This window comes from Myotis myotis, unplaced genomic scaffold (genome assembly GCF_014108235.1).
Source record: "Myotis myotis isolate mMyoMyo1 unplaced genomic scaffold, mMyoMyo1.p scaffold_m19_p_2, whole genome shotgun sequence".
NCBI classification, from domain to species: domain Eukaryota; kingdom Metazoa; phylum Chordata; class Mammalia; order Chiroptera; family Vespertilionidae; genus Myotis; species Myotis myotis.
In genome coordinates, this window is record NW_023416324.1 from 143,354,622 (window position 1) to 143,382,224 (window position 27,603).

The 27,603-nt window shown below is 38.1% G+C and overlaps 1 protein-coding gene across 8 annotated transcripts in view; it reads right to left on the reverse strand.

The window, feature by feature from the left end:
• Positions 1-27,603, reverse strand: part of CBLB (Cbl proto-oncogene B) — a 251,550-nt gene that overhangs the window by 109,334 nt on the left and 114,613 nt on the right. For 7 of the 8 annotated variants that reach the window (XM_036350236.1, XM_036350235.1, XM_036350231.1 and 4 more), the window contains exons 4-6: positions 26,651-26,797; positions 8,957-9,113; positions 3,276-3,397 (exon numbers count right to left, since the gene is read on the reverse strand). In XM_036350236.1, coding sequence (XP_036206129.1) covers positions 3,276-3,397; positions 8,957-9,113; positions 26,651-26,797 — 426 coding nt within the window. Of the gene's footprint in view, positions 1-3,275; positions 3,398-8,956; positions 9,114-26,650; positions 26,798-27,273; positions 27,341-27,603 lie in introns of those variants that run through there. The other variant, XM_036350238.1, reaches the window with a different exon arrangement.

Consider the following 27,603-nt stretch of genomic DNA (forward strand, 5'->3'; position numbering starts at 1 on the left):
TGTTTCCAACACTGTCATTAACTATCTCCAGATCTTGAAACAGAGAACATAAAAGGGACTCAGTTTCCTTATTATATTTATAAAATCGAACAGGATAATTCCCCAAATAGCATCTGTGTTAAATTGGTAAGACTGCATGATCCCAACCATATCACATCTTTCAAATCATACTTCATGAACAAAAAGATACTTTAATGCCAACCTAGACAGTAAAAATTATGGAAAATTCTGGCTTGAGAGATCCTTGGATGAAACAAAATGACTCATCTAAGCCAATGTCCAAAATATCTGACCTGTTGTAATGGTCACAATGAGAAACAACTCTCCTTAATCTTAACAGAAGACTTCAACCTGAGCTAAACTGTTTGCACCCACTACCTTCCTCTTATATACCATACATATTGTTAAATATAAAAAGGGGGAAATTTTCATTATAGCAAAAAAAAGAAAGGAATCAATAATAGTGGCTTGTACTTGGAAATATTTTTTAAAATACATCATTTATACTACAAATCAAATAAAAACAATATTAAAAAAGGTAGACTTCAAAAAAACACCAACCAAATTCCTTTCTAAAATGAAATGATCTATCCTATCTAATAATAGACAAACATGGTAATTAACCGTACCTCTGACACGCTTCCCATTGGCTAATCAGGGTGATATGCATATTAACTGCCAACCAAGATGGCAGCTGGCAGCCAGGCAGCTGAAGCGAATAGGAGGCTTGCTTGCTCCAGTGATGGAGGAACCAAGGTTCCCCGCCTGCTGCTGCTGGCCTCTGAGCTGCATTCTAAGAAACAATGTTGCAATTATAGAAGCTAAACAAACCCCAGAAACCTGCTTTCAGCCAGCCGGGCCTCGAAGCTGGAGTTGCAACAGTGTTTCAATTATAGAAGCCAAACAAACCCAGATACCTGCTTTCAGCAGTTGAGGTCTCAGAGCTGGAGCCGAGCCTCAGAGCTAAAGCCGGCTCTCAGTTCCAGTGACAGCCATAGAAGGTAAATAAATCCCAGAATAAAAAGAAAAAAAGAAAAAAAGAAGATGTTGGGAGCTTCAGTCGCCCGCCAGCCTGAAAATGGCCCTCAGCCCCTCACCCAGAGTGGCCAGGCACCCCAGTGGGGACCCCCACCCTGAAGGGGGTGTGACCAGCTGCAAACAGCCATCATCCCCTCATCCAGGCTGGCCAGGCACCCAAGCGGGACCCTCACCCTGATCCGGAACACCCTTCAGGGCAAACCAGCCAGCCCCCACCCGTGCACCAGGCCTCTATCCTATATAGTAAAAGGGTAATATGCAAACTGACCCTAACAGCAGAAGGACTGGGAATGACTGGTCACTATGACACACACTGACCACCAGGGGACAGACGCTCAATGCAGGAGCTGCCCTCTGGTGGTCAGGGCACTCTCACATGGGAGGAGCTCTGCTTAGCCACAAGCCAGGCTGATGGCTGCCAGCACAGTGGTGGTGGTGGGAGCCTCTCCTGCCTCCTCAGCAGCGCTAAGGATGTCCGACTGCAGTTTAGACCTGCTCCCCGCTGGCAAGTGGACATCCCCTGAGGGCTGCTGGGCTGCCAGAGGGATGTCTGACTGCCATCTTAGGCCCAATCCCCCTGGGGAGCAGGCCTACGCCAGAAGGTGGTCATCCCCTGAGGGGTCCCAGACTGCAAGAGGGCACAGGCCGGGCTGAGGGACCCCCCTCCCCCACAAGTGCACAAATTTTTGTGCACCAGGCCTCTAGTATAAATATAGAAGGCTAAGCAACCGTCTGACTGGTAGCTTTGACATACACTGACCACCAGAGGGCAGCCACTCAACACAGGAGCTGCCGAGCTGCGGTGACTTGACATGGCAGTTCTCGGGTGATGTACCGGGAACCAGAGAGAAGCGAGCTAAATTTCAGGGTGCATCACCTGAGAACTGCCCTCTCACAATCCGGGACCCCTTGGGGGATTTTGAAGAGCCGGTTTTGGCCTGTTCCCTGCATGCCAGGCTGAAGGATCCCACCTGCCAGAGGGACTCCGCTCACCCGCAGACACTCTTCAAGACAAGGCACCACCCCAGGTGAGGCAGGCCAGGATGGGACAGCGGCAGGTTGGCTCCAGGGCGTGTCCAGCCCGTCTCGCCCAGTCCAGCTCCACCGGCCACCTTCTAATTACTTTCCTTTCAATGTGCAGGAATCCATACACTGGGGCACTAGTCCCTATATAAAAAGCGTATACTTCTGGACACTGAAATGGTGTCTCTGTACTAAAATGTGAGTGTGAGGGGACAGTTCTCCACTGTCCTTACTGCCATCCCCAGCACGCCAGTTACCATGGCACAAATGGCTAGTATGTGCCTAATGTATTTCTAGATGAGATGTGGGAAATGCATTAACCAGGGAGGAGGCATTTACTGATGCCAGATTTTTCATAAATAAGGGAGGATTTCTTGGGCAAAGTCAAAAGGGCTGACCAAACAGTCAACCTCTATGCATATCACTCAGTTTATCATCTGGAAAATAAAACCAATTCTCAGCTATAAAGAACTATAAGGTATAATGGAAGAAGTCCTCTTGGACATGAAATTGGCTTGGTTTATAACAATGAGTTATTTATGTTTATGTACTTATATATGTTTATATGTACTTATGTTTATCATAGAGCCAAATTAAATGTCTTGAAAAATAGTTTAAAAATGAACATGAGCCCTAGCCAGTTTGGCTCAATGGATAGAGCATTGGCCTGTGGACTGAAGGGTCCCAGGTTCAATTCCGGTCAAGGGCATGTATCTCGGTTGCAGGCTCCAGGGCGAGTGCAGGAGGCAACCAATCGATGTTTCTCTCACATCGATATTTCTCTGTCTTTTCCTCTTTCTTCCACTCTCTCTAAAAATCAATGGAAAAATACCCTCAGGTGAGGATTGAAAAAAACAAACAAATAAAAATATGAACATGAATCTTACATTCAAATATACACATACAATTATATACATAAACACAGGTGTCATGAAAATAGTCAATATACTAATATTCTATTCCAATTTGAAAACCAAACTCTGAGACCTAACAAATTTCTAAGTTCATCAAATTACACAGTATTTTCTTTCACTTTATGAACATATGTTTCAGAACAAGCACAATGTATCATTTCAAAAGATTCACTTAAGAAGCATGGTCTATTAGCATTTCCCTCCCCTCGCCCCCATGGGCATTATTGATCTACTTAAGAGAGTCATAAAGGACTTTTCCTTTTTAGTACATCACATAATATGACTGCTGAAAAGTCCTACCTTCCAGGTTTGGTGCTGTATTTCTGCAGTCGTGCCTTAACTTCATCATACGTGAGAAATGCCATGTAACCCGGATGTGTTACAGCTAAGAAATTCCAATTCCGTAAAATAGAACCCCAAGGCTAAAAATATAAATAAAACATATTAACTAGATAATACCAGCTATCAATTACCAGTCCATCATTTAATACACTTACTAAAATGCTCTTTTATATTTTTAATGTGAATATGAGCTTATGTGGCTTAGGCCAACTTTTATTATCTAACAGTTAATATGCAAAAACTTATTTTGGAAAAAGATCATTAGGCAGAAAACATTTCCTAGGTATAGAAAACAGAGAACAAAAAAGAAAAAAACACATAATATCTTTCTACAAAAATTCCCAATAAAGCACTGTGATGATTTAAAACTTAAACCACATCTCTCCTCTCTCCAAAACCCTCCAACTCTGAGAAAAGCAAACGTCCTTATTAATGGCCCTAGAAGAACCTTACAGGGTGGATCCCCAGTTCCCTTTCTTCCCCACCTGCAGTGATTCTCCCACTTTCTGCCTCTTCTTCAAGCATGCTGGCCTCAGTGCTGCTGGCCTAAACACAACTGCACTCTCACCACAGAGCCTTTGCATTTGCTGATTCCTCAATCTCAATTCCCTTTCTCTAAAAAAACCACAATTGCTTTCTCCTCAATAAAGCCTTCTCAGACCACCCTATTTAAAACTGTTACCTATCATCACCCTGTAAGTCTGTTTTATTCTCTACTGTACCTTTAAGTGTTTCATTTTATAGAACAAGGCACCGTATCACAGAATGTAATTGGCAAAATTTACACATCAACCATAAGCCACATAAGCAAAGTACGTGCTTGTCTTGCTCACCAAAGGGACACCAGCGCTGATGCCAGAAACAGTGATGAGAAAGGACTATAGGACTATCCCTGTTGAACAGCTCCTGCTAGTCAGTGACTTGTCTACAAGGCCCTGACTCCCAATCTGGTGTTCTTCCCCTGGTAACACATCCTGTACTCACATTTGGTTTTATACTTGCACAATTATGAAATTAGAAAAGGTTTACGGTTTAAAGTGGGTTATGTAAAAATCTTTCCCAGAAATACACACACAAACACAAGGTTTGTATCATTCTCTCTTTAATGTGATTAGCTGTTCCTCACTAGTTACCATGGCAAGAGAGAAAAGAAAGGCAATCAGTGACAGACAACTTCGCTTGAGGGTGTGACTGAATCATCTCGGCCACATTTTTAAGGCCGAAGCTACATTTTTCCCAAGCAATTGGCAGCACACTGTATCTGTTGTGCCAGATTATTAACTCACATCTTTTACATGAAAGGGGAAAAAAAGGTGGTTTATGTTGCCAAGTGAAAGTTGTAGAAATAGTCATCTAGAAATGATTATTGGTAGAGGACTTCTGCTTTTGTTTGTTTTGAGACTTGCTTCTCGTAACTGTTAAGGGTTTCAAATTTGCAAGGCAGAATTCTTTATAGATTATATCCTTTGCAATGAGAATAACAATGGAAAGAATGATTTAGTAATGAAGAGCTTTTTAACCTTTTTTGACAAAAGAAAAAATCTTTAAGGCATAGCCCCATCAAGGTGAAATATCTGACTGGGCAGACAGGAGCTCTACAGAACACTGTTATGAAAGCCTTGTCCATGCACTTGAACATAATATATTTTTAATTTTCCTCTTAAGGCATGACCAAAAATTACATAAACAATGCTTGGAAGAAAAGCAGCATATGTGTTTGTTTGTTTTTTAAACTGAGAAAAAAAACTGCTATTATAGGCATGGAGTTTTGCTTTCTTATGTTCTGCTTCCCTATCTAAAATGGACAAGGATGAAAAGAATATAAAATATTTGGATCAATTCCATTGAAGTCCACACAAATTCACGAAACAGTTATTTTTTTAAAAATACTGAACTTTATAGATAGCCAATGCACAGATGAAAATACAAGTGAAAAAAAATAAAGTTTGAATTTTGAGCCAACTGCTGCAGTCTTTAGCAACCATTTATTAGGACTAATCCAGAGGGCCAGCTCCTACTGCAAAAATATTTATGTAATAGAAAGAGTCTGTGTACTGTTTTTCTTGTGAATGTAACCCACAGTCAGAAACATGTGGTAGTTATGTGTTATTGGAGGTGTGTTTTTTTTTTACGTATTTTGCCAACTAATGGTTTAAAGAAGGGAAAACAAAGTGCTTTGGAGAATAAGAATTATTTTTGCAATTTTGTTTTTAGAGATTAAAGGAAATCTTTTCACACGCATTAAAAAAAATTATCTGGAAGTTTTTAATGACTAATAATAAATTAATGAAGTGAATTAAGAAGACTAATCCCTCCATTCTCCCCAAATTCTATTATTTGCAAAAACAGCCCTTTACTAAGTTACAACTTGCGCTGGAAGAGGGGCCTCAGCTGGTCTGCCCGGATACTTCTTCTTGCTATTTGCTATAACAAGTGATTTTCCTCCTATTTTTCTCCCTATTCCATTGATGCTATATATTCCATTGTATATCCCCCAAATCACTCAGTCATCACCCTGTTGTCCTCAAATATATCGCTCCATTTCTCAGCAACCAGTCTTCTCTAGTAGTGGCGGAAATTGAGGGAGAAGGGGAACAGCAGTCCTAGGGAGGGGGAAGAGAGAAGCAAAACCTTGTATTTCCATCCCAGGACTTTAGTACCTGCCAATCCATTTCTGAACTACCTGAGAGGAGAAGATTCAAGGCAGAAGAAAGAGGAAGAAATATGGAAGGTAGCCATTGCAAGTTCTTTTCTGTGACTCCCCAGCGTTTGTCCCAGTTTTGGCAGAATAACAGAATGAGGGAAGAGAGGAAGAAAGGCTAACAAGCATCCAGCTTTCTTCTCTCATTTCCTAGCATTCTCAACTTCATCTCCTAGCCTCCGCTCCTTCAAACCCTTATGCTACTTCTCAGTTTCTGACTCCCATCTTGAGAGGGTACCTTGCCCACTTTCAGATTCCACTCTGCTAAATACCTCACATCCAGCAACTGAGAGCTAGAAGAATTCACTGCCAATTAGCCAGCATAGCACAGCTGCAGAAGAAATATTTGTTCATGCAGCAACAGTATTCACAAACCTACATTTTCATATAGAGTACACAATTACATCTTAAAATTATTACTCAATTTTTAAAGTTGTATAAAAAGAAAAGATCAGTAAAAGTTAAAATCCATTTTGGTATTCATAGAACCATTTTTTTCTTATCTTAAGTTACATGTATGATTACTCATTTGAATAATAAAACCAAAAGAAGCAAACTATCTCAGAAATCTATAGGGGCTAATGGCAGTTCATTAGCTACTTCTGTAGTTATGTGTCTTAAAAGGAATGAGGCACTCTATGGTCCACAAGGAAGAGTTTGGTTTTATCTAAAACTTGTCACAGTAGCTCTGCTTAAAAAGATTCCTTTCCTCTCCCATTCTGATGGCATGAATAAGATATACATAACTTACTACATTAAGATAACTTGAGCTGTTTTAAAGCAAAACAGCTTATAAGCAAACTAGAGGCCCGCTGCACGAAATTTGTGCAAGGGGCCCAGCCCTCGCAGCCCCAACTGCATCAGCCCTTTCAGCCCTGGCTTCGTCCAGAAGGTTGTCCAGATGGTCATTCTGCTGTCCGGTCTAATTAGCATATTAGCTCTTTATTATATAGGAGGATATGTGCACATATTAAATAGCAATTTGGCTAAGTGTTTCAACAACATTAAGTTGCCCGCATACTTTTAATACATAACTGAGTTAGTCTAGTGTTTAACATCCACACTAACAAAGTCATCTAGGCTCCCCCCAAAAAAACACACTCTTCCCAGAATAAACAGGTTTAATGTATGAAAATAACCTTTGTTCTCTTCCTTCACAAGTGGACGAGGTAAAGCTCCTGCTATTTAGAATGTCTTTAGAATTCTAACTAAAGTATTTGGAAAATTATCAGAAACCTTTAAAGAAAAGAGAGGTTCCATTATAAAATGTCAATAACAGGAAACACAACCTTTTCCCAAAATTTATCTTAAAATCATATAAGCTGACACCTACATATACCAAGGGAATAATCAGGAAATTGCAGTAAATTGAAAATAAGCAAAAGCACACTTTCTGTAGTCATTTATCTAATTTCTTATCCTACATGCCTAGGCAGAATTATGACTTTAAAATTGTAATGAAGTAAAATGTATTCTATGAGTATTGCTGACAAGAGTTAATTGGCCTTCTGTTAACAGGTTCTTTCATAGATTGAAAGTTAATCCCACCCAATCTTGTTTTCTTACATGAATCAGTCACCCGATCCTTGCAGGCTAGTGCAAAGCAGAGTCATAAATCACAGAAGCAAAATACTTATAACATGGTAAACACAAAAATCAATATTGTACTCTTAACATTTGTTGAAAGCTGGTTTCAAAAAGAATAAATCCAACTAAGACTAAAATAATAAGAAACTGCATCAGATTATAAGCAAGCCTGATTTCTGATCAAATTATCTCACTGACTATATAATTTATCAGAAAGATTTTAGGTGGGACTCTTTCATTTTATGACTACTTAAATTGAATCCCATAGATGGTAGGGCCAAATTAAAAACAAATTTTAGGTATTCATGTTTAGGAAAATTCCATTAAGACATATAAAAGAATAAAATGATAGTGTCCAGCTCCCCTCATATGATACCTGCTTCTCTGAATAGTTATGTGAAGACAATTATAAAGGACTAATTTAAAAAAACCCACAATAAACAAGATAAGGTTAACCTCAAATCATATATATTAGGGAGAAACGAGGGGAAAAGGCTTCATTTTTCAAAACAGATATTCGTTAAATGCCCTATTACATTGATGAAATATTATGTGGCAACTGAACACTGAAAATTATACTGATGAAATATTTTTTAACATGCAAAGATGTTTATAAACTACAACTGAATGAGCAAAGCAATTGGTAAAACAGTACACAGAGTAACTGCCTATACTAAACAGGATAAATTTGCTATTTATTTCCAAGTTTACTTTTTACCTTCTCACCCAATGAAAGTGGGAGGAAAAGGAGAGAAGTTGGGATACAACCCCAGCACAGTTTTCGGCAAATTCATTAGTCAACAGAGCCAAATATCAACAGTACAATGATTGAAATTTCTTTTGAGAGCCAAATTTTTTAAACTTAAACTATATAGGTAGGTACACTGTTATTAACTTAATTAGGGTACTCCTAAGGCTTAGGAAGAGCCACACTCAAGGGGCCAAAGAGCCGCATGTGGCTCGTGAGCCTCAGTTTGCCGACCACGGCCCCAGCAGATGCCCACCCATAAAAGTTGCATTATATCAGTTATTGGACCAAAAAGACTAACCAATAAAGTGAGAAACCAAATAAGGAATTCAAAACAAAGCTCTTTTGCATGAATCTTCTCAAAGCTAACAAGCAACTGTTAGGCTCTCAACACCTGGTAGTCCAAACAAACTCTACACTTACAGCAAAGACCAAAATGTAACATCAATGACTGACTTTAAAATTATAGACTATTTCCAGTATGCTTGTGTATGTGTGCATGTATTTGTGAAAGAGAGACACAGACACATGTGTGCACACAAAATCACATAAGCACTGTACACACATACAAAAGAGGGAAGGATTAAGCAAATGGAAACTTACCTGAAATAGCCTGGTAAAAATATCAAATTCAAAAACTGAAATATAATCATTACACGTTAAATCAATTGTTGATTTTAGAGCCATTGCTTCCAGGCCAGAGCTAATTTGATGGACCTCATGAAGGCACTGTCTGAATACTTTCCATGGCACGATAGTTCTGCGCAAGAAAAAAAATGAGTAATTGAATCAAGTGTCATTTAAGACATACCTTCCATTGAACACACAATTCCATCATAACATTAATATAACTGCATTTGTACTAAAAGACAAATAGTTAAGAATATTACCCATAACTCAGAACACATGCAATGGGTTTTGCTAGCTGGATTATGTTTCATTTGCTAAGAATAGGACTAAAATCTAAATCAATTTTTCTCTCAAACAGTCCTTGGCTATCAAGATATTTCTATAAATACATGTGAAAGAAGGCATTAGGTCAAAGTCCTGTATGTCTGAACTCTTTGTGTATATAAGATTATTGTAACTTAGAATCGAGTTAAATTCCCCCCCTCTATTTATTTTCTTAAAATAATTACAAGACAATGGGTTCATATAATAGAATCCTTTGTTCACTGCACCATTTATCTACCATCTTGAGAAAGACAAGGTGAAACGTCATTAAGACATTTCAGCCATCACCCAAAGTTTTCTGTAGAGGAAAAAAAGCATGTTAGCTAACCTTTCATAGTAACACAAAATGAAATCTTAATATTTTTTAACCAACCACACATGTCTATCACATAAAATTTTATTTATTAAACACTTACTAATTTATTTATATTTAATATATGTATCAAATATTGTTTTAGGTAATGCACTGACATGGTTGAAAAATTTAGAACAGCATAGAATGGTAGCCACGGAAAAGTCTCCCAACCTATCTCTATCTGACCAGTCTCCAACACTCACCCACATCCTTCCAACCATGAAAATAAGTAATGCTCATTAACCATTCCTTAGTTAAGTTTCTCCTTTGGGGATGTTAAATACCTACTCCTGAATAGGTGGAAGAAAGAAATCATATTTTTAACATTTGAAAGCTGCAATTTTCACAATAAGACAGCATAAAGGTTATACATACCCTCTTATAAGATTGCATATATTTAAATCTTAGGCTTTTCTTTACCAGTATCTCTTGAGAAATAAGATTCAAGCAGAACAGACTAAATTGGCTACATCCTGTACCAATCCTCCTAGAAAGCATCACCACAAATGTACAACTTTCATATTCATTCAATAAGTATCTACTGTGTGGTGGTCAAACTTGAGCATGCATCAGAATTATTAAAGAGATTGGTAATACAGAAATTGCTGACCCTCAACTCAAGATATTCTGATTCAAGATGACTGGGGTGGGGTCTGAGAACTTCCAGTTCTAACAAGTTCCCAAAAGATGCTGGTGCTGCTGTTCTGAGGACAACACGCTCAAAGTCACTGGTCTAGTGTATCTATTAATTGCTAAGGCAAGGCATATTTCTGTGCAGAAATCTAAGTATACAAATACAAAATATCATCTCCCTCCTTGAAGAGCACATTTGCAGGGTATAAGTAAGATTGTAATGCAAAGGAATATACGCAGAGGCAGAATGCTTAAGGAAATGCTGGAGGAATTCCATAGAAGGAGCAGTCTGTGGCAAGACGAATAAATGAATGGAGCGAGGCTTACAATACCATGCTGCAGTCACAAGAAAGTTTAGGTTTGCTATAACATTAAAAGAAAAAAATATAAGCCTGAATACATCAAAAGCTTTTTCTCTATGTATGAAAAAAAACAGGAAACCACAGAGTACCGAAGAGAAACACCACATCAGACACCATTTAGAAGAAACATGCATCAGGCTCTGATTAAGGTTACCAAAATGGTGCTGTTTTAAAAGAACAAGGAAAACTTTTGATAATATTAGAAGGCTATTGATTTATAGTGAAGTGCAAATATGCACTTGTCCAGCTTCATTACAGTTATAGTAGAAGTAGTGACAACTAAGAAGCACATTTTCCTTTTCCATATTAAAGTTCTAAATATTCAACACACAAAAGGGACATGAGCCATGATATTCAATGTAAAAAAAATTAAAGAACTACTGATTTAAGAATGGAATATGTTTTATCTTTTGTATAGAGATCTTTAAAAAATGTGTCTTATAAATAAAGTATAAAAATAAATTGACTAAATAGACACTGTTAATAATATTATTATAAAAAAAATCCTCACCCCAATATTTAAGGTATCTGCAGATCATAATTCTTTTGAATAACCAATGATTTCCCAAAGCAAATTATTTTTTTTAAAATGTACAAATTTCTAAAATTGTAGTTTAACATAGCACTTTGGAATAATCCTATATAATAAAGAGGTGATATGCAAATTGACCGTCACACCCTCACACGAGATGGCTGCCCCCACATAGGCACAAGATGGTCGGCAAGAGAGGGCAATTGTGGGTGATCAGCCCAGCAAGAGAGGCCAGCAGAGGAGGGCAATTTGGGGGGACCAGGACTGCAGGGGAGGGCAGTTAGGGGTGACCAGGCCAGCAAGGGAGGGCAATTGGGGATGACTGGGCCAGCAGGAGAGGCCAGCAGGAGAGGGCAGCTGGGGCAACCAGGCCCAGAGGAAAGGGGAGGGCAGTTGGGGGCGATTGGGCCGGCTGGGGAGGGCAGTTCGGAGTGACCGGGCCAGCAGGGGAGGGTTGGGGGCAACCAGGCTGGCAGGGGAGGGCAGTTGCGGGCAACCAGGCCGGCAGGGGAGGGCAGTTGCGGGCGACCAGGCTGGCAGGGGAGGGCAGTTGGGGGCGACCGGGCAGGCAGGGGACAGCAGTTGGGGGGAACCATGCCTGAAGGGGAGGGCAGTTAGGGGTGACCAGGACAACAGGGAGGTTAGGGGTGACCGGGCCAGCAGGGGAGGGCAGTTGTGGGGGAGGGCAGTTTGAGGGGACCAGGCCTATAGGGGAGGGCAGTTGAGGGTGACCAAGCTGGTAAGGGAGGGCAGTTGGGGGAAACCAGGCCAGCAGAAGAGGGCAGTTGGGGGTGACCAGGCCAGCAGGGGAGGGCAGCCGGGGGCAACTGGGCCTGCAGGGGAGGGAGGGCAGTTAGGGGGGGACCAGACCTGCAAGGAGGGCAGTTAGGGGATACCAGGTCAGCATGGGAGGACAGTTAGGGGTGACCGGGCCAGCAGGGGAAGGCAGCTGGGGGAGATTGTGCCGGCTGGGGAGCAGTTAGGCGTTGATCAGGCTGGCAGGGGAGTGATTAGTGGGTGATCAGGCAGTCAGGCAGGCAGCTGAGCGGTTGAAAGCCAGCAGTCCTGGATTGTGAGAGGGATATCCAAGGGGTCCCAAATTAGAGAGGGTGAAGGCTGGGCTGAGGGACACCCACCCAGTGCACAAATTGCACCAGGCCTCTAGAAATTTATAAAGGGGCAAGCTATATTTCCACAATACTTGGGTAAATCAGACTTTCTCATAATTCACTTGTGATAAACCTAATGTTCAAACAAGCATTTGCTAGAATTTTAATTAAGAAGTAACAGGAATTAAGAAGGGCAATATTTGGTTAACTACTATACACAGAAGTTTGTATAACAAATACTCTTCCTTTGATTAGCTGAGCCAAATACCCACCATAGGGATAAGATGGGGGGAATGGTTGGGGGGGGGGGGGATCATGAGTGAAAAACAGAAACAGAGTACAATGACAACTTTTAAATTTTATTTAAATCTGTTATACTAAGGATCTAAACTTTCCAAAGAGGATTTCAAGTTGCTACCACATTAATTCCTGATGTATCTTGGGGGACAGGAGGGAAGGTGACTTTTCCCATCTTTAAATTAAACTGTAGCAACAAGACAGAGTGGTGGTTTCTACTACCTCTCTCCTGAGAGATGAAGAAAGTGAGAAAAAAACATTAATGGTGAACTGTCTTACAAATACACAACAATATCAGTGTGCTAACTGAGACTGAGGAAAAGGAAAGAAGAAGAAAAGGAAAAGAAAGAGAGGACATGCAAATGCCATCTAAGCTTTAATATCTCATCAATCCAGAATATTTTAATCTGTCCTTTTACCACTTATAATTATCAACCACAAGTTGAATTAACTTTCAAATCCACTGCAAAGCACAAGTAACTGTCAATCCACAAAGAATGGAATACAAAACCAATAGGAGCTAGATACTTGTAATAATAGTATGATTTCCAGATCTTTAGACTTCCAATAGGAATAAGAGCTGCCATTTACTGATGGCTTACTTATAATCTGCCAATCACCAAGTTAAGTTCTTTATATATACAACTTGAGTTTGAAACAGTAACACTATGAGACACATACTTAACTTCATGATACAGATAGAAAAACTGAGGCTTAAAGAGGTTAAGTGATTTGCCCAAAAAAGACCTTACATATGTCAGGAATTGTGCTAGATTTTGAAAGGAAATATAAATAAATTCACAAACTAATAGGTGAAAAGACTTCTAAATAAATTATAGTGTGGCATGTGCTAAGGTTATCACAGAAAAGGATGCATGTGCCATGGATGGAGATACATGAGAACAGAAATTGCATTTTATTTATCTTTTCCCAAGACAAATGAAGTATGCAACTAAAAGTTGTGTTTTCACATTAAACTGTGTCCTGGGAAGTCAAGGGAATGTTTTATGAGGGTGTTTCACAGAGAAGGAGTCTAGACATTTGACTGTACTACCATTCGCCTACTACATAGAAATCTTTGATGACTTTTTAAAAAATGATAGTAGGTTCATATAATGTCAGGAGAGACAGAAACTTGATAAATATAAGGCTATATTATAATTCTGTTATTAGATAATGGATGCTGGTCTATTATAAAAACAAAATAATTCTATTTTAAAATCTTGAAAACTGAGTGTCCTTTCAGAGAAAATAGGACCAAATTGATACACAGAAACAAAACTGCAATGAGGTCAGCAGACCAGCCAATGACAAGTCACTTGACCTTCGAGGCTTATCTCCTCCTCCTTAAAAGTGGAGAGGGGTATTAGATCTTCTACTTTGAAGATACTGCAGTTTTAATACAAAAGTATACGGAAGACAAAAATGTTAGAAGATCGATACCCAAAGAAAGACAAAACAATTTCATGAAACCACAAGTTCAAAAAGAGCCATAGGTTTTATTTTTATCTCACATGGGGGAAAATCACATACTTAAGGTGTGAATCTCAACAAAGGCCAGGGTGTTTGGAAACAGGAACTTTAGTGTACTTCTGGTGTGAATGAATCATAATTTACACAGCATTTCTAGAAGGGAATTTGACAGCAAGTTTCAAAAGGCTATACATTTGAATTCAAGAGCCTACTTCTAGGGATTTCACCTAAGAAAATTATGTCAAACACACACACACACACACACACAGCAGTACAAAGATTCATTCATAAGTGTCTTCACAGTATTTTTCATAATAGAAAATTCATAGGACATAATATATCCATAGATTAGAATATTTTATAGCAATTAATAAGTATGCAGAAAAATATTTATTGACATGGAAAAGTGCTGGTGGCCTAATATTAAATGAAAATAGCATTTGAAAAAATTATATGTCCTTTATGATCCAATGGTACAAACTATCTAGAATGTCTGCAGAGATCAACACAGATTTTAAGTGATGATAAATGAACAGTGGTAGAATTTTAAGTGATTACCTTATTTTTTCTAATTTCTAATATGCTCTGATAGCTTAAAGAAAAAAAGATATACTAAAACCATTTTAAAATATATTATGGAATCATTAGGAGAATAAATTAAAAAAATAAGAATAGTATTTTCTTATAACATGGTGTTTTATGTAGGAACTACAGAAGAATTTTCAGATTAAACTATGAGAAGCAATAAGAGACTTCAACATACTTGCTGAATATAAGAACAATACGTAAATATTAGTTGCATTTATATATATAAACAATACATACTAGAAAATAAGACTTAAAAATACTTGACTTTTACAATAGCATTTGAAAATTTCAAATAAATAGGAATAAAGCTAATAAAAGATAACGGAAGACACAATATAAACATACATACACACTTACAGACAGATATAAGACACAAAGTAATATAACACTTATTGGAACATTCTACAGTTTTAAGATAAAAGTATAAGGAAATAAAGACAAAAATGTTAGGAAATTGATACCCAAAGAAAGGCAAAATATTTTCACGAAATCACAAGTTCAAAAAAGGCCACAAGTTTTATTTTTAACTCATAGAATAAATTAGCAGATTCAACACCGAACAGATGTGAATTCTCACCAAAATAATTCCTAGATTTAATATAAGCCCAATCAAAAATTCTAAAAGATAATTTTACCGCAGGTAACTGAAAAGCCAATTCGAAACTTAATAGGAAAATGTCAAAAGCCAAGAATAATCAAGCCAATCATAAATAAAAACAACACTGATAAGTTTATACTCTTGAAGTTAATTAAGACAGTGTGTATAGAGAAGAGACTGACAGCTGTCAGAAGGGAGGGGGGTTGCATGCTGGTGCAAAAGGTGAAGGGATAAAGCAAAACAAAATAAAAAACCCACAAACAACAACAAAACCCTCATAGACACAGACAACAGTATGGAGATTACCAGAGCGGGGGTGGGAGAGAGGGGGGCAGCAGAAAAGGGTATAGGGTATGGGGGATAAATGACCTTGTAGCTACATGCATGAACGTGGATGAATTCCATAACATAATAAAGAGTGAAAGAAGCCATATTTTTTTGAAAGAGTATAATTACATGATTTCAACTATATGATTTCATGATGACAGAAGTTAGGATACCATGGACAAGCAGTGAATGCATGGGAAGAAATGAAGGGTTGGGAGAAGGTGGATTCTACAATGCAGATAATAATATGTTATTACCTTTTATAGGTGGCATTTACACTGGTGTGCTCACTTCATAAAAATTCCTCACCCTACATTTCTGATTTGTGTACTTTTCTGTATGTATATTAAACTTTAAACTTTTTAAAAATTGACATTAAAAAAAAATCTAAGATTAAAAAGAGAGAAAGGAATGTGGGAAAGGACAAAGTACCTGCCATACTATAAATAAGGAAATCATGATATATGTGTTGTTGCTGAGGTGGTGGTGATGGTGGTAGCTGTCTAAAATCCCTTCCAGCTCAAGGACATAAAATGTCATCTTGACTTTAAACAAAATGAAAACCTGTTCTCTCTCTATTAACCCATTTATTTTCAATGTCATCTGAATTCACCTTGATCAACAAAGGTATATTCAGTGTCAGTACCTTTAAATTGAGGACTAGCTTTGTTCTAAGGATAATGGAACATTCAAAAGATGTTTGATATTTTTATTTTCATTATGGAAGCAAAATATTAGTTCTGTGACTCCTACATGTGTTGGTATTTTACATATAGTTATTCCTTAAATCCAATCTTTTTTTGTTGTTGTTGTTATGACTATTTGTTAAAGGACATGCAAATAGATTTTTTAACAGGCTATTAACTGCTCTTGCTTTTCCATCACTAAGAGAAAAACAACTGTTTCTAGTAACCCACAGAAAGATGATATCAAAACCTCTCTAGTCAAACAGTCCCCTTACAATTAACTAATCATGGACAGGATGATAACCATGGTTACCAAGGAGAGGCGTAATTAGATCTAACTATTCTTCCTCATAAGTGAAAATGCCCAACTCTCATAGAGAAAGACACAGATGCTGGATATTTCTGATAGATATTTTTCTCTGTCAAAAAAGTTCATAACATTTTGTCTATATTACAAGTCAAGCATTATATCTCTGTATAATGGACAAGTATTCTCATTTTTCCATTTCTAAACTTAAATTTAGAATCAAACATTTTTTACAAGATTACAAAAACAAGGAAAATAGCTTAACATTATTCCTAATTTTCTTAATAACCTCATGTGATAGCCGTAGGCCAACTAAATAAAGACTGCTCACATTCCTGAATATGTGCTAGAACTTTGAATCAACTTCTGTAATGACCACCAGGTGCCACAGCATCCTGCACATGCATAAACTTTCAGAACTGTAGGCTATGACCAATCAGAAGTAGTATTTCTGCCTTGGCCAGTGTGGTCCAAGATTAGATTGTCAGACCACCAACCAAAGGGTCATGGGTGTGATTCCCAGTCAAGGGGATATACTGGGGTTGCAAGTTCATCCTGGCCCCAGTGGCGAGTACAGGAGGCAACCAATCAATATGTCTCTCTCCTGTTCCTCCCTCCTTCCCTTCCACTCTCTCTAAAAATCAATGGGAAAAAAATGTCCTTGGGAGAGAAACCAAGATGGCGGCATAGGTAAACACCTGAAATTTCTGCCTCGCACAACCACTTCAAAAATACAACTAAAAGACAAAACAGACATCATCCAGAACCACAGAAAGGCTGTCTGAGTGGAAATTCTACAACTAGAAGGAAAGAGAAAAGCACACTGAGACTCAAAGGAGCTGCGGAAGTAAAGTGCAGGGGTACGGAAGCTCGAGCGCATGTGGAAAGGGGCTGGCAACGGAGGACGCCGGTGTCTTTTGCAATCGGAAGGGAGGCACAAGCTCCCGATGGCCCTGACTCCAGTTCTGGGCGAGTCTCTGGGGACCCAGACTCATACAGGGAGAAACAGGACTGTCTGGCAGCCGGCGGAACTTGAGGGTGGCTTTCTCTCAGAGGTGCTTGCAGCGATTACAGGGCACTGAGATCCGGGACCTCTTAGGGCAGAACTGAGGATCAGCCATAACTGTTTGCTCCGCCCTGTTGATTCCCTGAGACCCCGCCCCACCCAAGCTATGCGCAGAGGCTTTTGCATATGAGTGGGCCTGGCTCTTTGAGATCTAAAACTACGTAACAAACTGCAGCTGGGTCAGAAAGACCCAGAACATCCAAAAGAAGGCCCAAGGCCTCACAGCAGCTTGCATTGCTTCATAGCTGGGCCTCATCTGGGCACCTCTAAAACCCAAATAAGGAAGAGGAACCTGCATATCTCGCTGTAGCTCCTGCTGGGTAGCCTCAGGCAGAGGCTAAATTAGCACCTCCTTAGAGATCCAAGAGCCAGTGTACCCAGTGGTCAGAGTGGGACCATCCAGATTACAACCCCTCAGATCCATAAGGGACACACTCAGGGGGCAGACTCAGTGAGCACCAAAGCCCCACTTGAATCATGTCTTGCCCCATAAGGGTGTCTTCAGCACAGGAGTTCTCCCACTGTAGACACAGCTGATTCTCACAGACAATCGCCTGAAGGTCAATTCCTCCCAGTGATACCTACAACAGTCAAGGCTTAACTACTACAAGACTGTGTACACAGCTCACAAAGGGGTGCACCAAGAGTGTCCACCCCAGGTAATTGGGGAGGCTGAGCCACTGGGCCCTATAGGACACCTAGCACAGAAAGCCACTCTATCAACACAGGGAAGCATAAAAAATGCAGAGACAAAGAAACAAATCACAAATGACAGAAATGGAGGAAAGCGAAGTACTGGATATAGAGTTCGAAACCACGGTTATAAAGTTTTTCAAGAATTTTCTAGAAACCGCCGATAAATTTAGTGAGACCCTTGAGGATATGAAAAAGGACCAACTAGAAATTAAGCATACACTGACTGAAATAAAGAATAATATACAGAGATCCAACAGCAGACAAGAGGATCCCAAGAATCAAGTCAAAGATTTGAAATACAAAGAAGTAAAAAACACCCAACTGGAAAAGCAAAAAGAAAAAAGAATCCAAAAATATCAAGATAGTGTAAGTAGCCTCTGGGACAATTTCAAGCGTCCCAACATCCGAAGGGTGCCAGAAGAAGAGAGAGAGCAAGATACTGAAAACCTATTTGAAGAAATAATGACAGAAAACTTCCCCTACCTGGTGAAAGAAATAGCCTTACAAGTCTAGGAAGCGCAGAGAACCCCTAACAAAAGGAATCCAAAGAGGACCAAACCAAGACACATCATAATTAAAATGCCAAGGGCAAAAGACAAAGAGAGAATCCTAAAAGCAGCAAGAGAAAAAAAGTCAGTTACCTACAAGGGAGTACCCATACGATTGTCAGCTGATTTCTCAACAGAAACTATGCAGGCCACAAGGGAGTGGCAAGAAATATTCAAAGTGATGAATAGCACAAACCTACAACCAAGATTACATTATCCAGCAAAGATATCATTCAGAATTGAAGGTCAGATAAAGAGCTTCACTGATAAGAAAAAGCTAAAGGAGTTCATCACCACCAAACCTGTAGTATATGAAATGCTGAAAGGTATTCTTTAAGAAGAGGAAGAAGAAAAAGGTAAAGATAAAAATTATGAACAACAAATACACATCTATCAACAAGTGAATCTAAAAATCAAGTGAATAAAAAATCTGATGAACAGAGTAAACTAGTGAATATAATAGAATCAGGGGTATAGAAAGGGAGTGGACTGACAATTCTCAGGGAGGGGGAAAGGGGTGTGGGGGGTTTGGGAAGAGACTGGACAAAAATCATTCACCTATGGATGAGGATAATGGGGGGGTAAGGGCAGAGGGTGGGGTGGGAACTGGGTGGAGGGGAGCTATGGGGGGGAAAAAGAGGACCAACTGTAAAAATCTGAACAATAAAGATTTATTTTAAAGAAAAAAAAAATACTGTGAGAATCACTCCATAGTATCTAAAGATATTAAAATTCCTTTTGATGGCTGCAAAAAAAAAAAAATGTCCTTGGGTGAGGATTAACAACAACAACAAAAATTAGTATTTCTTACAGATTTTGCACCTATTATAAAACTGCGCTACTCCACATTTTCCCACTCCCCTTATCTATAACCAATATAAGTTTTTCCACACAACTTATACTTTTCTTCTCCAAAATATAAATGTACAATGTAACAATCATTTCTAAGACAATGGACATGTTTGTCTTTTCTACCTAGCCATGCTACTGTGGTTTAGGCTTTGCCCTAGAACTTGGTCCCATATTGAATAGCATACGGCTCAATAAACCCTTTCTTTTTTAAAAAGCTTTCAGCTGTGAAAGTCGTTATTTTTTTAATTTAATAAGAGACTGACAGGCAGGCAGATATTCTCAAACAGTTCTTAGTAATAAGTGATTCAATTGGAATGGGTTTAGAAACCACTGCTCAAATTCATTATCCATATTCAGCAATAGTGACCCACTTAAAACCAATCAATGGTCCCCATTTTTCTCAGGCCTCCAAAGAAAGTTTAAAAAAATGCAACTTTGCATATGGAAAATGTAGTTCAACAGGGCAGAAATGGACAAGTCTTTCAGAGCAAAGTCTAAGAGAGAGAATAACAATTACTTTAGTCCTAGAGGCAGGCAATTCTTATAGTGATTTCCATGTTCACCAAGAAATGTTCTGGATATGATATGACTCCACATATAATTTATCTACAGTGACACAAGTACCCTCATCTACCTAAGAGTGGCATTAATCGTGGTAAATTAAAAAAACAAAACAAAAAACATTACTCTGGTTACAGAGTTACAGATCAGCTTGTGAGCTTAGCTAAACTGTGTCCATTCTCTAAACATATGCTTCGTTCTAATAAAAGGAGATTTTAAAAATGAGAACCAGAACCTAAATCTTGGTGATTTAGTGAGGTAAATGTCATTTATTACAGGGCTCAACTAGAGAGAGAAGGAAAAAAGGAGGGGAAGTGGGGAAAATGAATGGCAATTATATAACCTTGAAGTTACGTTGCATCTTTCTCTACAGCAGACACCAGAACAATTCAGTTCCAAAGATCGCATTCTCTACTGAATAGACTGCTAGACTCTTCATTAACATTTGTGCAACCCACACACAATACCAGCTCCTCCACGGGCCTGAGCATTCTTGACCAGTCTAGTAAATAATTCCTCAGGAACTTTCCTAATGGGACAAAGTGATTTTAAGTATCTATCATTTTTTAATATACTGTCCTCCTAAAATTAAATACATACTTCTTAAAAGACAGAAAATTATAATTTGGCATTTTATTTTCTTTTTATATTTAGGATCTATGTTAGGATGAGTTGAACAAAACAGACTTATAATTTTATTTTCCTCATTGACATAAAGATACCTTGATTTTTTTAAAAAACAGGTAATAATATTTGACTAAATAGAAATATTGAAATGCACTCCTCAAGTTCTATTTTAGTTTTTTTTCCCCCTTGCTCTCTAGAGCTCTTGCTGCAGTTTCCTTGTAAAAGTCCTTAATTTCTATTGTGCAATCCCTCCTTTAATTATATATGACTAAGTTGCCTCTTGTTTGACTAGAGGGAAAACTGATCATTAATATGCTAGAAAAACAAGCATCTCACTCATTGGAAAGGTAAAGCAACCATTGTCCTTTGTCTCTTGTTAAAAGTGAAAATACAGGAAACCAAAGGAGGTCCATACCACTTCCCCAGGAAATCAAAGGTAGAGGCAATGAACTGAGCTTTAAATAGATCTCCGCCCCTGGTTAACAGGACAGTTCCTTACATTCTACCCTACTTTTATACAGGGATACATACAATTTTATTTATTTTTTAAAATATATTTTTTTATTGATTTCAGAACAAAAGGGAGAGGAAGAGAGACATAGAAACATCAATGATGAGAGAGAATCATCAATCAGCTGTCTCCTGCACGCCCCATACTGGGGATTGAGTCCACAACCAGGGTATGTGTCCTTAACTCATTTCAATTAAATGAACAACAGTTTCTGAAAATCTAAACATGAGACACTGTGTTGAGCTACTTCAGGAAATTCAAAGATTAATAAATAAGCCTGATTTCATGGAGCTTATAGTCTAACAAGAAGATAACTATACAAATAATCTTAATGAAACAACAAAAATAATGTCAGGGACTAAGCAAGAGCTTCGAAGAGTTTAAAAAAGATATCTAGTAACAACAATAAGGAGAGAACCATAGTGAGGTGAACACTGAAAGATTAGTAATAACTCTGTTGACAAAGATTATAAAAATTTTCACTAAAAAAGAGCAATAAGAGTAAGGACACAGAAACCTACAATTGCTGATGTGTCAGGAAAGAGCCAAATAATCCACTTCGCTCAAGAACAGGAGGACATAAGTAAAGGAAGAGAGAACTTAAATGCTGGAAAAATATGCCAGGAACTCAACTATCACTGCTAAGTCTACTACAACACCAAAAGGACTAATTCAATAACCATTTAAAGAATGATTCAACATTATATTAAAAATAGGGTTAGCTTGTATGAAAGCAATAAATACAGAGTTCAACATATAACTCTAATAAATTTTTTCACTAATTTCTGAATAAAAAAATCAATAAGTACTTCATAGTCAAGTGGAAAGACCCATATAATAAACATTCAATAGTATAGATGTATTTAAAACATAATAGGAACACAAAGCATGGAGTAATTAAAGTTGAATGCATAATAGGGTATACATTATTGAGAACAACCACAATAGGGGGATTTCTAAGCTAGATTTGAAGAAGGGTGTCAAAATCTAGGATGGTAAAAAAGAGGGAGAGGCATTCAGGGAGTAGAACTCTGGGAACTGATGATAAAAACAACAATTTGTAGAGAATAAAGTCATTGAAAATATTGATCAGAAATATATATCACCCATCCACCTACCCATTCAATTATTTATACAGTCTGATAACATTTATTAGTGCCTACACATACCAGGATATGTGCCAGGCTCTGAGAAAAGAAAAATGAGTAAGGCATCGTTCCTGCCTTCAAGGAACCCTCCTACTCTACGGGGAAATGCAAACATCTCAGAAGTCCACTGTGGTCTAGTATGACAGATGTGAACACGGGTATCTGGAAGCATAGAGCAAGGGTGTCCACCTTAGATTAGCATAGTCAAGGAAAGCTTTCAAAGTGGCAACACTGAGTAGATCATGGGAAACTGGTTTCCCACCCAGTAAATGCAAAAAAGAGAAACAAACACAATCAGGTGGGGGGATAGGAGAGTTGGGGTGGGGGGGAGAAGACGCACATTAGGAAATAAGTGTAGAGTGATGGATAGTTTATTTCTTTGAGGATGAGCTGGGTACAAAAAGATGAAGCTGGAAAGGATAGTTCCTAAAGTTTCTCAAGTTAATGGGATTTTAGACTTTAACCCAGAATCAATAAGGATTTATAGAAGTACTTCAGGAAAACAAAATAGAATGATTAGTTCTACTTTTTAGAAAGGTCGCTGGTCTCACTAAGAAAAACAACTGGATAGGTTGTTACAGAAGACAGGAAGACCCACCACAAAGTCAGAAAAGAATCTGAATTTGAAATTGAAGAACAGAACTTGAAGCAAAGATGGGAAAGAGAGGACATATAAGAATATTCAGGAGTTAGAATCCAAGGTTCTTGATGAATTATAATTTGGTTAGAAATGCATGTCTGAATCTCCACAATGTCAAAAGTACTTAGTAGGAGTAGCCCAGTAACTGCTATCTGACCTGCTTAGAAAAATGATGTCAGAGTCTAATATATTAATGTGTCTTTCCTTTAAAAGCTAGTAACACATTTCTTGAAACTTAATGCTAAAGTTTCTAGATTACAAATTATTAATCTACAGTACAAAGAATAAGTTTTCTATTGGCCTCATTTTGCAGAGTTTACTTAGACACATCATCATCATATATAATAAAAGGGTAATATGCAAATCGACCGAATGGTGGAACAACCGGCCGCTATGACACGCACTGACCACCAGGGGGCAGACGCACAATGCAGGAGCTTCCCCCTGCTGGATAGTGTGCTCCCACAGGGGAAGCGCTGCTCAGCCAGAAGTCCTAATCCGGGCTCATGGCTGTCGAGCACAGTGGCAGGAGCCTCTCCCGCCTCCTCAGCAGCACTAAGGATGTCCCCCAAGGGCTCTCGTACTGCAAGAGGGTGCAGGTCTGGCTGAGGGACCCCCTTGAGTGCATGAATGTCATGTACCAGGCCTCTAGTTTATTCAATAATGTCACTTCTCTTTTCCTACATATTTCTACCATTTCCTGATCAATGACTAAGTAAGCAAAAGCAGAACTCGACTATGAAAACATTCAATCCATTTGCATAAGAGTCTAACAAATACAGAACTCCCCAACCAGTTTACCCTGACACAACATGTTCTACTGATCCCCTCAGGACCTCAAGCAGGTGGGTCTCTGCACAGCTGAGCTTGGGTCCTGAGCAGGGAGATGGGCCCTGCCATGACTTCAAAAAGGTTGAGAAGCAGAGAAAGTAAGCATTAGGCATGACACCTAAAGATTTTATGTCTGCTGCCTGTTTTTATAAGGCCTGAATCCTAAAATTGCCTGTAGAAGTTTTACAATGTCCTTTGAAAAACAGTTTTTTCCCAATTTTAAGTCAATCTTAATTTGTTCTTACTGATAGTTCTTTTGGGGGTAAAAAGTCACAATACTCCTTAAGCTAAAAGCTGCTTTATAAAAATCATAATCTGTTTGGCTGGTTTTTGGAACTAACCCCTCAATGGTTCAGTCTGGGGCAAAAATGCTGCTTTAAGTTCAAAGGTGCTAGTCAGGGCAATTAAAAGAATTCTCACGTGACCTCAATGGAAAGCTGAATAAATGATAAATGACAGGAATGCTTCCATGCAAGAACTTAGTTATGTGAAATGCAAACTAGTATCAGAGCATAAGGAAGATAAACGAATTCAACCTTTTGAAAAGCTGAATATCATTCATTCATTTGTTCACTCGCGTTCAATAAAATATTGTGGAACGACAAGCTGAAAACCCACAGAGAATATAAAGATGGTTTCTCCAATGATCTATTAAAAGAATCATTAATTTTGATGACTACAGAACTATATCAGAATTCCAGAAGGAGTTTTAACTTTGGCTCTCATCCCAAAAGTAAAAATGTTAAAGAAAAACTAAGCAGCTTCTTAAATAAGTGAAGACAGGATATGTAAGTGCAAGGATTTGGGAGGTAGAGAGAGTATTTAATCGGTATTTCAAGAAATCCCATTTAATTTAGTAGCACTTTCACTCATGTAGCAGTTGAACAGAAACTTCAGCTCCTTGATGTCTATGGCTATAAATAAAGGGAAATAAAGATGTCTCAAATGCATAATGCTCTGTGGCTTAAGGTGCCAACAAAACAAACTCCTCTCTTGAAAAATGTGTGAGCAATCTTTCCAGTTTTTACTGACCTTTTGACAAGTAATTTCATGACTCACTAAATTTTTCAGTTTTCAAAAAGAAATACCACAATTTGTCCTATAGATTTTCTTAAAATGTTAAGATGAGAATTATTTTGAAGGTAACCAAACAATTTGCATTAGGCTCAGTGTTGACATTTGAACTGTGACTTCCAGAAATCTTCTCAGTGTTGACATTTGAACTGCAACTTTCAGAAATCTCCTTTTTCTCTCAAAACTCCTCAACACCTTTCTCCTTTCTTCTATTCACAAATATGTAATTAATACATTCTTGGCTGTTATTCTCATTTCTTTTTTAATTTCTCATTTGTAACTGGATATCAAAGCATTGCAAATAGCTAGATTTCTGGACTACAGAATGTCCCTAGTAATGACAATAGTGGCATTTCCTCCTTTAGTGCCAAAAATAATGCAAAATATATTGTATTTAAGAAGTGGGAAAAAGACTCAAAGCCCAAAAATTATGTATGTAATAAAATGTACTTTGCTTTTGTAAGTATATTCTAATCATGGTGGTAACTATAGATAAACACAGCACTTCCTAAAGAAAAAAACAAGGACAATATTACAGTTAATTCACCAGCATCAGAGAACTAAGACTACCAAAAGCATATACCAACATTTTATATGTCTCATTTCGCAGTTAGTGTATAAACATAGGCCTTTAACTACAGGATGAAAACAATAATCCATGTGTAAGCAATCTTTTCCTCCTGAATACTCAGCTGGGGTTCTGCCTACATTCAAGGACATTTTGATATGCACTCTCATCAAAGGGACCCTTCAAAAATTACAGAAGAAAACACTTGCCTCCTGATGTTCAGGTATTGATCAACCTACTGGGAATTCCCAACAAATTCTTTTTAAATTTTGTAAGTTTTAAGTTATGCTGGCTTCAAACATCTAACTCCTATTATTTACCACACTCACTTGAGTCTGAGCAGGAAGTACCTAAAGGAAAACATCTTTATCTTACTTATATTCCTTGTTTACTACACATATGTCCTTTCTGTGCAATGATACAAAGAAAGCTTGAATCAAGCAAGGTTCTAAGGCCTCCTCCCACCTGGATTTCAGGCCTTAACCAAGCTTAACCACCACCTCCTTTAGGAAGCAGCCCCTGACTCCTGAAATTCTGAAGCACCTCTACCTGCTAAACTGTCAGAACAACTAATAACACCATCTTCATAATTATCTTTTTTGTCTCTTATTTTGTAAATATGTCCTGTGTGTTTACTAAATTATAAAAAGTTATGAGCATCTCATGTATAGAAACTGTTTTACATACGCCTACTTCTTAGAGCAAACTAACTCAATGAATGATCATGAAATAAATGCTATATAACTGATATTTACTCGGTAATAAAATAAAACTATTCAGTTATTGAGGTATACTTGTGGTCTCTGAACAGAAAAATAAGCAATCAAAATACTTATCAAAAACACTCAAGTAAATTTTCAAACTACTAACTAAAATCTATACCATATGAAAATGGAGGAAGGACTAAGTCATTCTTCAAAGATGGAGCCAAACTAGAAAATGATTTTTACTTACTTGTCTCCAAAAAACTTTCTCCAGAATTCAGCAGCATCTGCTTTCGTGATACGAAAATTATCTCCTTGGAATTGCCCATTGGGAAAGATTGCTTTGATTTCTGCCAGCATGTGACTGAAGATAAGGGACAGTTTTGTGAGATTTCGCCTGTAGACACAAGGGGGTAAAAAAAAGAAAAATAAATAAATATATATGTTTAAATAGTACCATATATTATGAAAAATAAAATTACAGTATCCACCTAGGTGTTGGAGGTTGATCATGAAACTCTATTTAATAATGACCTTAAAAAATAATAAGCATAAAAAGTTGTACATTTCAATTCCTAACAGGCTTTTCACTTACTAATCCATATAGTCATTTAACATAAACAAGAACAAAATAAATTACATGAATTTAACGGAAGAGATGGACACTGAAAAAAGTAATGAAATATTAATGCTAAATACAGACTGGCTATTTCAACATGGGGGAGTAAGGAAAGACATGTCATTAGAGGAGAATCTAGAAAGATAAGCATTTGTTTGACAGATTTGGGACTTAGAATGGAGAAAACAGGAGAGTAGGAACAACATGTAAAAAAGCACAGAGATGTGGAATAAAACTGTTTATAAAATACCTACGTTTAGCATGGCTAGAGAAGAACAGAAGATGAGTGGAGGAAATGGCATGAGACAGGATGAGAATATTTGGTTGGAACATGACACAGAGGCATCTGAAATAATGAAAAAGTTTTTTGTCAAATACACTTTCCACTCCTATGAAAAAGTAAGAGTTTTTGATGATGGGTTCCAAATATGTGCATATTTTAGAAGCTCCTTGAGCAATTCTCATGTACTCCCCTTGTTAAGAGCTCCTGCTATAAAAAATGGGGTGCTTGCCCTGGACAGTTTGCTCAATGGACAGAGTATAGGCCTGCGGACTAAAGGGTCCCAGGTTCAATTCCAGGCAAG